Here is an 18,462-nt window from a genome sequence, read left to right on the forward strand (position 1 = left end):
TGGTTTTGCCATTGTTTCCATAGATTATAATGACACTGTCCTCACTATCACTGTGAAGATCTGCAGAGAGTCTGATAGCAAAATCCATGAGAGCTCTCCCATGATCACATCAGAAAGACGTTTAACCAGATTATTTAAATCACGTTAATTGGAGGTAAAACTAAAAGCGAGCGTGTGCAAAATGCCGGCAATAATCCCTCATTACTCAAGAAAACCGTGTGCAAACACAACTGCAGTCGATCAGGAAGTCACTGTTTGCTGTGATGGATGGATTCCCAGGCATGGAGTGTACTTCAGGCAGAGCTCTGAAGTTGTGCTTGCATGACCTGGTTACGATCAGCTTTATAATTCACGCTGACCAGTAATACCCAATCTAATTCCTGCAGGTGTACAGTGCAGCCATTATAGCCTGACACACCACTGCTGTGATGATACGCTCACAGCAATGCTGTTTGCTGTTGCAGCCGCCTTTACACCTTGTATCCACAGATACTCAATATTAAAGGATCAGGACTGGGGTCAAGAAAAGTTGATTGGGGTCATCCCCAGTTCATGTATGTATTTTTTAGTCCTTCTGCAGAATCCTCCTTGCTGCTTGGATGTTTTGAGAGTCTTTAAGTCGTGAGTTCAATGCTGTTATTACCAATGGACATGTTGGCCAAAGCTACAAAAATAAAGCCAGGCTGCTACGATTAGAATAGAATTATCTTTGAAGTCCTGTGGGGTTGCCTTGTTGTCATAATGAATTATTCACTGTTATCAGACTGTCATACAAATGCTCCAGATGCCACGATAAGTTGATAGAATTAAACGAGAGGACAGTTTTCTACAGTTAAATGCCACAGTGGAATTCCATTAGCAGATCTGTGAGTGCCGCGGTGGTGATGGAGAATAGTTAAATATGCCATTAATGAATTCCCTGCTCACTCGCTCCACACAGCGGTGTGAGGCACTATGGATTTGCAATACATCTCCCTCTGCTCTCACTCGTCAAACTACCATCAACTGGAAGCTATCCAGCCCATTATGAATGCAATGATTCTGCATCTCACACGTCTGGCTAATTATGCACAGTGGGAAATGGTTTTTTTCCTGTGCGTGTGTGTGTGTATTTGTGTGTATTTGTGCAGTCACTGCATGCTTCCCCTCTGTTAAAACCAACACAGAAAATATCTGCTGAACGAACTTCTCTCATAGTGTCCAGCTGTAATTAGATGGAGGTGAAATTTTGTTTGGTGGTGAAGTGGAGGACTGAAAGATGGACTGAGTTGGCCTGAGATATTTGGACTTAAAAGGAGGAAGGGTCTTTTGGGGAATAATCAGTTGGGTAAACTGAATACTGTCTTATGAATTTGATCTTTTTACATCTGTTTTGCTATTTAACTAACTGTTCTTTGAAGTAGGTGTCTGCCAGGACACATTTAATCACCATCTAAACTCAAATCTCTAGATAGTGGGGGAAAAAATATGCCACAGCTGGCATGTACACTTATTTTGCATCTAGTCAAAGGGAATAAGTTCACTGAAGCGCAGCGCAATTGCCCTGAAAAAAAAACAAAAAACCCTCACTTCCCTCCTGATTTAGAAAACAGAATAATATTGGCTTTCCTAAAGCTGCGAGACGAACAGCCGCTCAGCTGTAGGGCAAACAAACTTGCCTATGAAAATCCAGCACACTTTGTAGCTCTAAAATCCATTCAGCTCCGAACTATAAAACAAGAGACCTCGAACCTGTCTGCACGAGAACAGTGTGCTGGAGACTGTTTGTGATCAGCAGTTAATCACCCACACATTGAACTGCTCCTTCAATCTTTGCATCTTGTCAAGAAAGAAAGACGCAAACATGGTGAAAAAGTGTTGAGGGCACTGTTCGCTGGATGAAAACGATAAATATTACAGTACCTAAAAATAGCTGCTCAACTTCAGCCCCTACACCATATTGCTCGGAGCAGAGCATTCTGGGAGTTTGACCTGACAGGGGTTGGGAGTTAGTGCAAAGAGATGAGTTTTCATGTGAAGCTTAACACTGACACAGTCTCGAGGGGTTCACTCTCGCCAATATCACAAGGAGTCACGGCTGCCCCTCCGGAGCGCGCCGACACGTGAAGCTGTCGATGCTTTAATGGCGCTGGGACAACAAAGAGCAAACAGTAAGAACAATAACAAAAACAACCAGAGGGATGGGGAAAAAAAAGGTGATTAAAGTTGCATTTCCCACCCTCGGGGATCTGAACAAGCTCATCCCCGTGTACATCTCGTGCATATCCTCAGCGCACGTGGAGGGCTGGGGGCCTGTTCTGCACATGCTCAGTGGGCGATGATGATGCGGGCTGACACATCGCATGTCGTGAGCGTAGTTACCGTGCTGAGTAATGTGACATTTAAGGACTCCCGCTTTTTTTCCTCCCTTGCACAGTTTGGAGCACGTACACACTCTGCCCAAACAAACATCTATGATGCGCTCACGTGCACACATACACATGTATCATGAGTGCAGCTCCCTTCAGCTGAGAAGACAGAGCTTCATCATGGTGTGATACATCACTCACTAGTTCATGACTCTATGTGGATTCTATTACAGTTATCTTAATTTCCGCTTTGTAGTCCAAGATTTCTGGAAGGGGACTGTGATTGTCATACTGCTACAATAGAAAGCCCATAATTTTACATTTTACACATTAAGAATAGAATCATTATTTATGAATGCACAGCTGCAGTTAGATGGTTCGTGAGTGAATAGCAGAAATTTCACTGCTGGGATAATTCTATTTTTTATAACTTCACTCTTATTTCTGCCATCATTCTGACAGCAAAAGTGAGGAAGAACAGCATTTTTTGTAAGAAATAAATAAATAACCTCCAATTAGCAACGATGACGTGATGATCTTGTGACAATGATCTGTACAACAAAAGCTGGCGGTGCTACGTCGCTGTGCTGGAGCTTGAAATGCTGGTTATTTGCGAGCAGCATTTACTTGTTTGAACAGCACACCACCGGCTATTATTTCAGCACCATCCATCATTTGAGAAGGTATGATAAATTTCACTGTTGCTGCCCTGGAAATACACGCCACATGTAGCCTAATAAAACAGAGCTGCCATAAATCCTGCATTCATACATGCATATGGGTTATGTTTCCATTTTGTTGGAGCTGTTTTAGAGGAGTGTTGATTCAACTGTATAGTCATTTTGGAGGCTGTTTGGGGAGCGTTTTAATCGTATAGCATTATAATGAGAGGTGTTCCTCACATTTATTAACTGACACAGGACTCAGAAAAGCAAGACACATTATCAGTAGCTCATGTTTTCAAGTGGATCCTGTCACTGTAACTGCTCAGTGCAAGGCTATGCAGTTATGGACAGTTCCCAGGTGTGATTATGGTATGCATTCAGCTGGATGTTGCTCAAAAAGAAAGCTCATTTGACCATCACTGAATAAATAAGGTGGAAAAAAGACATACATAGCCATACATGGGGTTTGAACACATGGGGAAAAGATTCGGGGAATCTCTTTCTAAAAGACACTCATGAGTAATTTGGATAATCACATCTGACACATCCGATCTCTCCACTTGATAAAAGTGGACATCTCTTCAATGGCAGGTGTCAAATCACAAAGGCTCTGCTCTCTGGTCATGTTAGAAAAGCTGTCGAGACTGACCACATCCAGCGTCACACTGCATGCCACATCCACCAGCACGTCAGCTAGGTCAATTAATGTGACAAAACTCACAAGGCTAAGTTTGGGCATAACCCTGGCCTTTCAATATAATGCCGGTGACTCATTTTTAAACAGTGTACATCACCATGGTAACACAGGCTGCACAGCTTACTCTGGAGCAGGTTAAGTTCACTCTATTGAATGCACATATACAGCTCAACTCCTCATGATTCGTCTCCGTGGGAAAATGGCACCACTGCTGCATTCAGATCAGATGAATGAGGAAATGCATCTAAAAAAACTTCAAGAAGAACTATAGCACTATATAACTGACAGTACGTATGAAGGCCAGCAGTGATTTATTATAGAAGACATACATGTTTGTAGCATTTCCAGGGCACTTGCCCACTCTATACTATAAAACATTGCTTCCACTGCCTCCAAGAAACGGCAGACACCTTACAGAACATTATTTGAATATCAATAATGAATGAATTTTAGTCTGCACTGACATTTTTCATATGAGTGACGGATGCAATAGAATGTACCCACATTCTCATTACCTCAGCATGGGGCCGGCTTAGTGAATAGAAAATCTCTTCACATCTGCAGTGTGGTGACACAGTACTGAATCAAAGGTTTGAACACTGTGCCTTAATGGCCGGTGCTGATAAGACTATTAACTTCCATATTTACTCTGTCTGCACTGCTCTCCTTCAATGCTCTGCAGCCTCTCAGCAACAACAGCAGCCTATTTTTTGTTGTTTTAAGCAGTTTGTATTCATCTGCTTTAATTGCTTGTTTATTTTTTGGGAGATCACGAATCTTCAGGTCATTAAATTTTCATTTCCACTCCTTTATTATCTAAGAAGTGTGGTGATTGTGGTCATTGCTTTATTGCTATCATTATTATGTCTCTCTGCTGTATCTATGTACTTTTGCCACTGTAACAACCACCTTCCAATGGAGGTAAACTTTATCTACTATTAAAGATACGCTGTGGAGTTTGTTGTAAACAGTGAAAATTGTTGCATTTCTTGCCTTGTAAAACACTCGGAAAGTTTTGGAAGAATCGAAAACCTGTGTTGTTTAAATCATATTTGCTAGCTAGCGGTCGTTGCCTTTGCTAGCACACAGCACAGCTTGCTACATACCTTTGCACATGACCACCAACTGTCAACACTGTCCTATAAAGCAAAAACACAGTGACTGTATTTGGTCAAAATTTTGTTCAAAACAGAATCAGACTTTTTGACATCATATAATAAAAACTACTATACTATGTACAGCTAAAAAGTAAACTGCAGTGACTGCATTGCTGCCTAAGGCTACCTGGTGAGAAAAGCTAATTCACATACTTTACTCATGTTTCCTGATGTTGATAAATAACGTTTGATGCTCCAACATCTTAACACATAAATAAGACACTAGCTAAATCTTAAATCGTAAACTATTCCTGCTAAAAGCTAACTATCCTAGCTTAGCAGGACCTGCAACCTCTACAGCCTCTGATTAAACTAGCATTTGTTCAAATGACACAAAAACACATGTTGTTTGTAGAAGTGTGTTTTCCCTGCACTCTTTAGATTGCCGTCCATCCCTCACTCACCACTGTATTCTTTATGATCTTGTAGGTTGGACATCACTGACTATTCGCAGGCAACAGCACTGGTACATTTTCATTTATAAAGCAATACTGGACAAACCTCCAGCCTACCTCTGTAACCTTCTCTGTGTCAGCTCTGTTAGTTACCAGCTACGCTCCTCCAACTGGTTACTTTTCAATGTACCCCAGGCTTTAACTGATTTGGGGAAAACTGCATTTTCCTACTATGCCCCATGGGCTTGGAATAGTCTGCAGAAAGATCTTGGATTAGAAACATATCAATTAATAAATTTAAGGGCACCATAAAGAATGTGGTGACGGAGACATGTGCTTTTAATAGCTGTTCTTGTTGTTTTATTGTGGAATATTCTATATTGTTGTTGTTTTGTTTTGTTTTGTTTTGTTTTGTTTGTTTGTTTGTTTGTTTGTTTGTTTGTTTGTTTGTTTAATATGTCGTATTTGTTGCATCTTAATATGTTGTGACTGGCTGCTACCTTGGCCAGGTCTCTTGTAAAAGAGATTTTAAATCTCAATGGGACTTCCTGGTTAAATAAAGGTAATACTAATAATAATTTAGCATACAGCGGATGTTTTTGTTATGTCTGCAACCGTGATCAATATCAGCCTAAAAAGCTATAAAATTAAGGTTTTACAACTTTTATATGTGTTACACATTTTGGCTTCAAGAGCCTTCAAATTTCAAACTGTTTCACTGACAGTACTAAACATTACGTCACCCACGTTCATGAGAAGCAAACAAAACAGGGTACGCTCTTGAAAACGCTGCTCTATAGTACTGTTAATGGCTTTTCAAAAAGCTAATCTGGATTTATACACACTGCATGTGATTGGATATTTATTGCAAACTTCTCTCAATGGACGTGTGAATTCAGTTCATGCACTGATGTACTGATGAAAATTGTTAGTTGTTAGTTGCAAAACTGTTGATACACTGTAAAAATTGATTTTCTTGACACTCAGATATTCTTTTAATATCTGCATCCCGGTCCACTTTTTCCTAATTTTGTGGTGTTGGTGTTGCATTTAGACATTTTGGCTCATTAGAAGAAATCTCTGTAGTTAACACGTGTGTGTATCACCTAGATTTGTCACGATGACTTGCATGTCTGCCTGTGCATATACAACTGTATATCTATCCACAAGAGGAGAGGAGAGACTAGAGAGAAAAGGAGAGAGACTGGAGGGAAACAGCAGAGAGAAGTGGAGATCCTGGTGAATTCTGAGATCAGCCAGAGACACAGACACACTCCCAGACACACCGTGCTCGCTAGTTTACAGCTGCTAACATCTGTCCAGCTGGTACAGTACAGTGGATGCTTGTGGCAAATAAATCCAAACAGTCCAGAAGTGAAATGAAGCAAGGTGAAAGTTTGCTTTGTTGTCTGTCTGAAAACAATTTACAATTCAGACATCTAATTTTATGGTAGCTTCAATCCAGAAGAGAGACTGGAATGATTTCTGAAGGGTGTGGAGTTAAAATGAGAACTGTAGACTCCAGCTTTAGGAACCAGCCAAACTATTCGGCGACTGCTCCTCGATGTCTGACCAAACTGAGCAATCAAGCAAGAAGAGCACTGCTCAAGGACAGAACCAAGACCCAAGGACAACTCTGACACAATGTCTAGTATCTTGGAGATCTTGCAGCATAGACAAGAGTCCACTGTCTACTCGAGCTGTGATGTGACTCACCATGTGCAGAGGGCACCACTCGACACCATTCCTTTGGGTACAGAAAACAAATCATGCAACCACACCAATTCTAGAGGTGAACATGCATCACCAGCTTTGTGTGAAGATGTATTGTCTCACAGCACGATGACCCAAAAAAAGCTGGAAGAGGAAAAAGTGAGGAGGAAAAAAGTCTCCCTTCAGTGGCCAAGTAACATCCCAGATTAAAAACCACCACAAACCTGCCAAACATCTTAAACACAGTAAGCAAAACAACATGGGAGAAATGTTCAAAATGTCTCTGTCTGGTTAACGTGCTCCCTGCATGCCAGTGTCTGTACTCAGCCAAAGACTGTTTGTGAGGGAAGATGCTCCACTCCATACAACACAGACAGTTTTTGCAGTTCCAACAGGGTGATTCGTCGCCTCATGTCAGTTCCACATTCTCAGCTATAAACCTTTTTTTCATATCATAGCAATAATTTACATTTCTAAACTTTACAGTTTTGAACCAGGACCCTCAGTATTTAGATGAAGCAGCTGGTGAAACATAGGGTGTGTCATATTCAGTAATCTATAGCTGTGATTTCAGTGTGTCAGATACATACCTAATGAACATTTAGGTCAATATTCATATCAGACTGGGCTCGGTATGGGATTCTGACAGGGATTGGAGCCAAAAAACACTTGACTGGAACATCCCTACTTGTTAGCCAAAGCAGAAATCTATTCATTAGCTGTCGTTTCCATGGCAAAAAGTGAATTCCAGCCTGCTGTAGCATTCATGGACAGATTTTGGTAATCAGATGAACATCCATCAGTTATGTTTACATGTAATAAAATGATGCAACTACTTCGCTCACTGTGATTAGGACAATAATTCTGTTTGGCTGTTTAGCACGCCTATCCCCTGCTAGATCTTGAACAGCCTCGTCTATTTGGGAGCTGTGGATCTGTCAGTCATCATCAAAGCCTCCCAGCTGCTCGATTTCTTCGTGCTAAGAGCTTATCCTCGGATAAGGCAATCTGACAGACTGAAATATTCGTATCCATAAAGCACATCAAACACCTTATCACGACTCCCTGCTCTTTAACCTTTCACGTGCTGCTGTGTAACACGTGTATTGACTGGGTTAGTCATGCACAGGCAGAGGAAGTAATTGCCTTCACAGACTACATCATACATGGTTTTTCTGTCACTCTTTCCTCACACCGTCAAGCTCAGAGCACCTGCCTTTCTCTTTTAGATGAGCAATCATGGAAAACATGAAGACAATGCCCTACTATTAATTAAAGAAACAAGGAGAATCAGTGCTATTTAACAGATTTACTGACCAATATAGATCAGGGATATCGATAACGGCATGTACCATATATTATCCAATGTGCAAATCGTTTTATAGAGTCCACAATGCAGTAGAAGATGTTTAGAGTAATTTACTGTATATACAGTGCCATCACATAGTTCATCCAGCAGAACACACGGCAGCTAGAAGAAGAAGCAGGTCTCGGCTATTTCAGCCCTGTCATTACATTCAACACACGGGGAAAGAACCCACAGCTGTGGTCAAGAAACGTGACAGCCACCTTACTAATGGTTTCAAATAAAGTTTGGCATGAAAGCTTAGAGCAGAGGCGCTGTTCATCTCTTAACTCAACAGACTTGACCAAGAGTAAGTGTGTGAGTAAGGGAAAAAAGCAATTCTATTGAAATGAATCCATGAACCACATAGCAAGCTTGATAGATGCATATATATATTTACATATATCTATATATCAGCCCGCAAAATCCACAAAATCCAGCATCGCTCTGGCTTTAATCAAGGCAAAAGCTGTGATCTCCCTCATCCATTCAACCTAATACACCCATTTCACATGTAGAGGCAAATGTTCTCATTACAGTAGCTCCTTTCTCCTTTCTGGGTGTGTAAAGTTGCAGTGAAACAAAGCAAAAGATTTATCAAGTTCAAAATGAACAGGAAGTGCATAGAATGATGGAGAGGAAGCTCAAAAACAACTAAAAAGACCATGAGCATTTCATCACAGCATCCTCTGTTTGAGTCTGGCCGGGAACCCTGGTTGCATCTCACTCCCCCTCATATACTGCCGGTGCTCTGTTGGTCTCATAAAGGTATAAAATGGCAAAATGGTCAAATGGTGACAGCTAAGACATGCCGAGGAGTCTGAAACCCACTAAGCAATTTAACTGTTTGCTCAACATACTGTTCAGAAAAATACTTTGTGTGGGAGCCTTTCTGTCCTCTCAAAGTCTCTGGGAAGCGGCAGTGAAGGAGGATGTTCATGGCTCTCAGGAAACAGCCTCAACATTGCTCACAGTCACAGCAGCAGGATGAATCTTTAAAGGTGTGTCAAGCCACTTTTGCTGCTGGCAAACAACCTGAGCTCTATAATTCAGCAGGGGTGCTGGGAAGCATTTCCTTCGCGTGTGGGGAGAGATAGACGAGAGGCAGAGAAGAAACACGACAATCAATGATGCAGGAAATAAAGGAAAACTGCAATGAGAGGAACCCAAAAAGTAATGTATCTACACGAGAGTTAGAGGGAGTGAGGGAGAAAGAGGCAGAGAATCAGCAGGAGCTGCTGTAGAAGGACTCCCAGACTCGCTGAGCTAATTGCTGTGATGGATTGGTCTTATTCCCCTGAGCACGGAGCGCCTGCTCCTGCAATAACACAACAAGATGACTTTGCCAATCTGCACATCAGGCAGTTATGAAAGAACTTTGCCACCATCTGCAACTGTTAATACAGCTGTTGTCGTGTTGGGAAGGCAGCAGCAGCCCACTCACAGCTAATATTGTAATATGGCAGAATTGATTTCTCAGAGGAAATCATTCCGGGAGCTCCCCGGGTCAATTTTGCATTTGATTAGTGGCAGTCTATTGTTGAGGTATTAGGGACTGATCGTTTTTTCTGATTTGATTAATTCATCAGCTGTACTATGGCGATGCTTACTTACTTGCCTCTAGCACTCAAGGAGGCTACCAACGTGAAGTGAGGCTAGCATGAGCACACGCACATGCACGCACGTACGCGCGCACGCACACACACACACACACACACACACACACACACACACACACACACACACACACACACACAGTTGCAGAAATCAGGGCCAGCACCCTCACATTAATCAATACTATTATTAACAAGGCTCGACTCTTAAAGGTTCAACGTGCAGCCACACGCATGCGCGCACACACACCACATTTCTCACAGGGAAGCCCTGATTAAGTCATAGCAGCCTCCTTTCCTAAAATGGAGTGTTGCGTCGGAGCTGAGCTTAGCTGAGAGGAGAGGAGAGGAGAGGATCTTTAATAACGGAGGAGGAGAGCCCCCGGGGAAAGACCCCTGGAGAGAGCAGTCACATGTACGGGGTACCCAAACCACTATCTGTCTAATCACACAGCCAACACTACTGTACACAGAGCTCCTCGGGGGGTTACATTAACCACCTGTGTTTGCAAATGTGTTTGAGAGAAGGACTGAACGAAAAGATGCATCTGTGGTGGAGTGTGTGTGCGTGTGTTTGTATGGAACGGATAGAGGAGGAAGAAAGCTGTGTGTGGGTGTGCGTGTATGTGCATGGCTGTGTGTTACGACATACATGTCATCAGCTTTACTGCAGATACAGTATGACTAGCCCCCCATTCCTCTGACATCCTCAAAAGTAATGGATTTTTTGTATTTTCCACCAGAAACCTACGACGTGGCCTCGCACACTGGATTCTGGATGAACCATCAAAACAAACAAGGTGAAGAGCAGGACAGAGAGGCTTATTTTTATATAAGATTGCTTATATTCACCTCCCCGAATGCAGACACACACACTAACAGGGCCACACAAACACAAATCAACACCCACAGCCACATATACAGTGTGTGAACTCAACACCTCTTTTCTAGCCAGGAAACTCTCTTTGACATTTTCAGCAATTTGTAAACCTCAAGGGCAGCGGAGGCTGAGCAAAAGGAGTGAAGTTACTCAGATGTAACCATTACTAGCAGCTTTGGCTTGTGTCTCCCCTCTTTTCCCCTTAAATGAAAAATTGCAGCGTGATGCAGAGGGGGTGGGGGCACTGAACAAGTGTCTGAAATCAATAGAAGCGGCGGGGTCCTCACAATTAAAATCAGGGAGGGAGACGTAATGACGGGTATGATGTCTTGCTTCATGTGCGGCTGGGAGGGGAAAATAAGCAGATCTCTCTCGCTCGCTGTCTGTCTGGCTGTCTCTCCCTCGTCTGTCAGGCACTTGATCAGCAGGCCTCTAATTTCAGGCAACAATCAGTGAGGGCCTCCATTGTGCTGCATCCTCTCAGAACACAGAGCTCATGTTGGGATACTTCCTCATCAGTCAGGCTTATGTTCTAGTCTGAGGCTGGCAAGCTATGGAAATACACACACACACACACACACACACACACACACACACACACACACACACACACACACACACACACATAACTAGTTGGTGAGTTGATTTCCTGATTGACAGAATTGTAATAGATAACAATGTGGATATAAAAATTTTATTACAGCTAGTAACACTGTCAGCTGGACTGAAATACTTAAAAATATATTGGATGGATTGCTATGGGATTTTCTATATTCATGGTGCCAAGGGGATGAATCCTATGGACTTTGGGGATCCCCTGACTTTTCCTCAACCTTCCTCTTTTTCCTGGGATTCTCTCGTATTTCACCCTTAAGGCTGTAACGCTGACAGGAGGCGTAACTGCTGAGTCCTCCAGTAACACAGGTGGCAGCACGTAGGACATTAGCTGATTAGCTGTAACATCTAGTCACAAGAGGCCATTCACTCAAACAGCACCCACCAATAAAACAAGAAGAAGAAGAAGAACGTGAGAGGGATGGAGTAGCCGCCAAAAAGGCTAAATGTTTGTGCAACTATCTGGCAAGTATAACGGCCCCAGAGGCAGAGAAACATGCTCCACCTATGACTGGATTTATACCATCTCTGCCTTCATTTCATCATCACCCTCTGCTACCAACTGTCTCTCTTGCCAAAATCACAGCTGAAGCATAACCTTCAAGTAATACATAAATAAACTAAGTGCTAAATTTCTATGTCCTTTTGTGTTTTCATGTCTACAAAGCAGACATGTTCACAGCATTTCACCTTTAACCAGGTGTCTGATTCTGACCACATAACCGAAGTCACTTCATGCAGGAACTGGTTAACTCCGGCGGTGATTTTAGGATTCACGGTGTGTCTCCTTGTCTAAATGTAAGGGGGGTGTGGACAGTGGTGAGGGTGGTGGAGTGCTGGAAAAGTTCCCTTATTTTCAAATCCCAGAGTTGACAGTTGCTCCAGTGCCATCATGAGGTTGGCATTTCTTTCTTTTTCTGTTTTTTGGCTCTGATCACGCTCCGAAATTCTTTGCCAACACTGAGTCCGATCCGATACTCATATTTATCTGAATGTTGATTAAATATGCAGGCTATCTGGCACACTGAAATAGGAGCTGTATCCTGCTGAATTTGGCTCACCTCGTCTTTCATTAGCTTCATCCATGGTATGAGGGCTTAGCAGGAGAATCGACATGATGTGATCAGCTGATCGTTTTACAAGGTGTCACTCTGTCGATGCTGGGAACTACACTCGCAGTTACATGGTGGTGGAACAGAGATCACAAATGATCTTTGGCTGAGCGCAGACACCAGCATGCAGAGAGCACTTTAATGTGACAACAGTCAGATTTGATGATGTCACTTTGACCAGTGAAAGCGATGGTCAGTGCGAGCTAAAAATGAGACAAGATTCATCGTTCTAGCTTAGTGAGTCAGTGTATTTTGCCAAACACGGTGTCAGAGGTCACTAGCAATGGTGCTCCCAAATTATTTTTCACATCCACATTCATTCACAGCAGCTGGGCATCAGCAGCAGGCTGAGGTGGACACAGCAGACCACAGTCAGCAACAATACTGAGCCATTAAAACATCAGAAAATGTCTTGAAACTGTTAAATAGATTGCCATGAATGAGACATTTGTACCCATCACCAAAACTTCAGTTGTCCAATACGTTTCTTATGACCAAATATGTGCCAAACTAACCACATTCCCATCAGCCTCAGCTGTACTTTCTGACTTTCACATAGCTGCGAACATGGCTGTGGATTGTTGTATCACCATCTTTCCACTATTCCTATCAGCAATGCTTCCAACTCCCTAGTTTGCCTCTCACCATGAACTCTGACGCTGAATGGTTTCGTTAAATCCAGTGTTCAATGACCTTTGCAACCTTCCGTGCCAGTATTTATGAATTGTCTTACCTAAGCTTGGTATCTACAGGGCAGTTAACAGAGTACTCTAGTACTCATTTAGAATTGCACCATAACACTCAAGAAGGCTCAGTGTCCAAGAATCAGAGATATTGTTCACAGTATTCCACGTGTTCTTGTCCTTGTCAAGACCTGGTGTCTACGTTGCCCACAATGCAACTCAATCACCAACAGTTTAGACAGATTTGGGTGTGTTGTGCTTGTAGCAGTTAACATAGCCTCAAGCAGAGATGAGGAGTGGGTTACAGGGGTCTGGAGAGCTCAGACCCATCTGACACAAGCCATGAAAGGCTTCATACAACTCCGGTAAGATGTAAGGGAATTATTTATGATTCTCTCACATTTTAAAGACTAAACAATTTTTTGACATTGAAAAAAACGTAGTTTGCTTATTTGCTTTGTGAAATTACTTGAAGCTCTAAACATAACAACAAAACGCACATACTGACCTCACCCTACAGCCATTGCCTACTGTCGTGACATCCTTCCCTTCACACATCCACCACCTTTTCACAACACACAGGTCAGATGACGAATTGCTCAGTAACTCCCCACAAGGGTACGCTTTATGTGTCTCATGCCAGGGACAGCAGCAGAAATCAGCAGAGCGGGCCAAGAGTTTCAGAAAATAAAGGTTTTCGTCACAAAAACCATGCAGTCCTCGAGAGGGTGGCAGGGGCTGAAGCCACCGGGGTACGTGCTTTAAATTTAGCATGAGCGGAGGAAAGAGCAGCTACTGTATAATAAGCAGGATAAGAGAAGAAGTTGAACTTTGACCTCGGCTCCCTTTATAGATGACAGCAGCGACCTTGGGAGGGTGAGAAAGGAGATTGATGATGGCCATTTTGCTTAATGAGCTCACGAGAGAACCACCCCTCCCTCTGGAGGAGGCCAGTCGTCTCCCGCTCAAGGTAAAAAAAGATGTCAGTGTGATTTGCAGCGAAGTCACCTCTCTCCATCCTACCTTGTACACATCAATTATAACAGGAACGAATTTCCTTCCATCTACATCTAAAAATAGCAGCAGATATGGGTGATGGTGAGAGTCCATGCACGCACAAGGATTCGTCCAATGAGAAACAGGCTGGATTACACCACAAGATATGATTTTATACAACATGAAAGCATTTTTGACTTTTAAAGTCACCTCCATGTGGTTCATTTCAACCGTTTTATGGGGACGGAGTGATTGTAAACTTTACAAACAACAGGCCTGACAAAATGCCTTCAGCATCCTCACGCGCTATCCTTGAGCACCTCAAACAGTCGTTGGTTGATGATAAGATAAAAGGTCGCCATGGAAACAGGGATTTTTTTTTTCCTGAGATGTGGCCACCATGGGGAAAACACGAGGGAAACATAGAGGAAGGGAACGGGAGGGATGAAAAGAGAGCTGGTACGAGACGGAGAGGGACGGCGAGGTGGAGGCAGAGAGAATGAAACCTGCAGGATCCTGAAAACATGTGACGGAGGACAAGGGTGAAAACCGCTGAGGCAGCCAGAATGTCACCGCCTGCTGTAGCCTGTGCTCATGGGAAATCATCTGACCTCACAATCTGGGTTACCCCACATCAGGAAGTGAAAACAAGGGGACCAGAGGGGGTAGAAAGACAAAGGATGTGGGGTGATCATTTGTTTCCAACTTCCCTTTTTCCCACATCCCCCTCTCTGAGAATGCCTGGGTGTCCTCTTTCTTTCAGCTTGTCTCCTCCTTACCTGGAGCGGTGCAGTTCTTAGATCCTTCACTCTCCACTTCCTCCAGGCTGCCGTTGTCCATTTCCTGCAGTAGCCTCCTCCCTCCCCATCTCCCCTGGTCCTCTCTGCTGTGGCTGGAGACATCGAAACCTGGAAGACGGTCGTCACAGTGAAAAGTCTACTTTCAAAACAGATTCAAGGTCGTTTCAGAGCAGCTGAAACATCTAGATGAGGCACTTTCACACTCCAAAACCTGAGTCTAAAACTGTGATCCCTGAGTTTTACCATTACTTTGAGGAACATGAGCATGCATGAATAAAAGAACCTAAAAATGACAAAATTAGGATTTATATCAGAAACTGTCTATCAAAGATATGCAAAGGTGCAATAACAGCAAATCTTACAAGATCATAGAGAGACACACTGCACAGTGGCTCTAAAAAATGTCTTGGTCCCAGTTAGTGTCAGACTGTGTGATGTCAACTTTGAGATGAACGCCCAGTGAATCATAGATCTACAGTGTAAATAGAGATATGCCATCAAGTCACGCACGCCCTGATGTTTTGAAAAATGCAAAACAATAATCCAGGTTTGCATCCACACAAGGAGGAGGAGAGTGTGAAGCCGGCCCCAGCCAGCGAAAAGAGGCCAACATAAATGCTGATTTTACAGATGGAGTTTGAGGTAAACAGTGACTCGATTTGAGTTTTTAGCAGCAGCATTAAGCTGGCTCATCACTTCTGCGTCATTTCATGACGTATTCTGATTGTTTGGATCATGGCAGCAGTTTTTTAAATCTCCATCTCTGCTTTTCAAGGTGATGTCTTCAAATGTCAAGGGTTGCTGTTCAGAACATCACAGAAGACAGACAAAAGCAAGCAAATGTTCACATTTGAAAAGCTGAAACTGTTACAAAATTACCTAAATGATTAACTGTTTGGCAAAACATCTATTTTCTGAGAACAGACTAAATGATCAATCAGCTAAACATTGCAGCTCTAGAAATGTTGCACATTTCCTTAAAGAAGAGTATGAATGTGAGCAAGAAGTCAGCAGAAATCAAAAGCTTTCACCACAAGCACACATGGTGAGTGTCAAAACGTACTGAGTGAAGAGGTCTGACAGCCAGCCCTGATGCAAAGCGACTTCTGATGTACTGCAGAGGGCAGTGCCAACTATTTACGCTTATCAATCATATCGCTTTGGACAAACTTGTCAAGAAAAGACAAAGATTAGCACATACAGCATATTTTACAGCTGCAACTAATGATTATTTCATTATTGATTCATACGCTTACTATTTCCTTGATTACTACTAGAGTGATTCTTTAGCTTAAGAATTGTCAAAAATTGTGAAAAAATCCTCAATACAATTCCTAAAACCCTGAGGCGACATCCTCAAACGTCCTATTTTGTCTGACCAACAGTCCAAGAACCAAAGATATTCATTTCACAATGACATAAAACAGAGAAAAGCAGCAGACCCTCTCATAGACGAGAACAACAGCAGAGGATGTTTGCTGTCTTTGCTTGAAAAATGACTGAAACAATTAATCGATTAACAAAATAGTTTCTGTCAATCGACTAATGGATTCAGCTCGAGTAAATTTCAACACACTCACCATATGACCCACCAGAGATACTTTCAGTTACTTGTATTTCTAATGATCAGGGGTGTCTTCTCGTCACGTGAAAGTTTGGTTCTTTATATAAAAGCAGGGTAGTGAACAGCTGGAGGAGTGCACCACAGATGTGTCAGTTTGGTATCTCCCCCTCCCTCCTTCCCCCTGATTCATACATTGAAGGGGAATTTCATGATTTTCCAAAACAAAATCCCCTTGTGGGGGTGGAGCAACAGCGCAGCGCACAATGTGGGGCTCCTACTGTGGCTACATCTGCACATTCTTCAAGAAAGCAGCAACACCAATGAATTTATTTCATACTTCAGAGAGCTCAGCAGGAGCACTCTGCCCTTTCCACCCTGCCAACCACAAGTCTGGCCTAAGAGAGGGATTCAGATAGAATTAAAAAGCCCAGTTATTCAATAGTCCTGAGGGCATGGCTGAACTTCTCACCTGGCCTCACCTTCCCTACACCACACACAGCAGCCGCAGCAGCAGCAGCAGCAGCAGCAGCAGCAGCAGCAGCAGCAGCAGCAGCAGCAGCAGCAGAGAGGCTTGCGTGCCAGCGCTGTGCTCCTTCCTTCTATCTTTCGCTATCTTGCACAGGGAGAGAAGGAGCGTGGGAATGATTAATGTGCCACTGTGAGGAGGCGTTGAGTGCACTGCTTCCAGCTCCACAACATCAAGCTCAATTTAGCAGAACTTCATTAAGCACAACATAAATAATCAACTTTAATTGATATTCCAGCAAGCTGATTAAGAGTTAACAAGAACACAATGGGGACATGGGAAATGCATTAAACGGCCCGCTGTTGTCACTTGTTCACCTCTCATTGTGAGCACATGCAGAGAGCAGCACTGTTGCACTTCCATGTAACCAGGATACGCAGTGGGGAGGAAAGAAGAGAAAAAAATTAGGCCCACTGATGATGCACAAATCATGAGTGTATGAATATTCATGCAGGCCTTCTGTCCATGAAAAGTGATAAATGCATCGCACTTTAGCTGACGCTGACTCAGTAATTAAGTGGAGTGTTGGGGGCACAGTCAAAGATAGAGACAGAGAGGAACATGCAGGCAGCAAGTCGAGTGCTACAGATGTTTGCTGTTAGGAAGCAATGCACTTATTTATTATCAGGGTTTCATCTGACATGCTTTTGGACGCTTTGGCAATGCTAATCATTGAACAAACATGCCAGCAGAGCACTGCAACACGGTCAGAGAGAGGGAAGGAGACACTGTGTAACCATTTGCAGTAACCTGGAGAGGTGGAGGTCTGTACCCTGGAGCTCATTGCCCTGATTTCACTGCTCTGCAGCAGAATCACCTGGACACAGAGGAGCCTCAGCATCCCTCAGCCCTGAATACTTCCCCATAGTTAAAGCTCGCATGAATTCCCAATATAACCTATTGTGTACCCGCCACGGCAGATGTATGACACTGTGTGGGGATTGTTCACCTCAAACTGGGCTAATCACAGGATGTCACACTTTGGTTGAGATGTTCGAGCGCAGTGGTTTCGATAAAGTATGAGACCCGGAACACGCGCTTTGACGTGCTACGCTTATGTCCCCAAACACATCACGACAGGAGGATTTGTGGAAGAATGTGACAGAGCAAAACTTTCAGTCAGGAACGGGCTGTTAGGAAAAAAGACGACATGGCAGACTGCTCAGTGAAACCTGAACCACACGGTTCATTTGGACACTGAGAAATTGAGCCGCACTCTAAGTCCCTGTAGGAAAATCAAGACCAACACTTAGCAGAACAAGTGACAACAGGAAGATGCGTTTAAGTACCACACAGCTGCCGACACTGTTGTACGTGCGTTTACGGGAAAGGTGCAGCTGTGTGAGCCAAAAC

At 43.2% G+C, this 18,462-nt stretch overlaps 1 protein-coding gene across 1 annotated transcript in view; it reads right to left on the minus strand.

Moving 5' to 3' along the window:
• The window catches only part of LOC139343002 (sodium/potassium/calcium exchanger 3-like), a 47,192-nt gene that overhangs the window by 28,093 nt on the left and 637 nt on the right, over nt 1–18,462 (minus strand). The window contains exon 2 of the mRNA XM_070980376.1: nt 14,999–15,127. Within this exon, the coding sequence (XP_070836477.1) occupies nt 14,999–15,127 (129 nt within the window). The remainder of the gene's footprint in view (nt 1–14,998; nt 15,128–18,462) is intronic.

This window comes from Chaetodon trifascialis, chromosome 2 (genome assembly GCF_039877785.1).
Source record: "Chaetodon trifascialis isolate fChaTrf1 chromosome 2, fChaTrf1.hap1, whole genome shotgun sequence".
Classification (NCBI taxonomy): Eukaryota; Metazoa; Chordata; class Actinopteri; order Chaetodontiformes; family Chaetodontidae; genus Chaetodon; species Chaetodon trifascialis.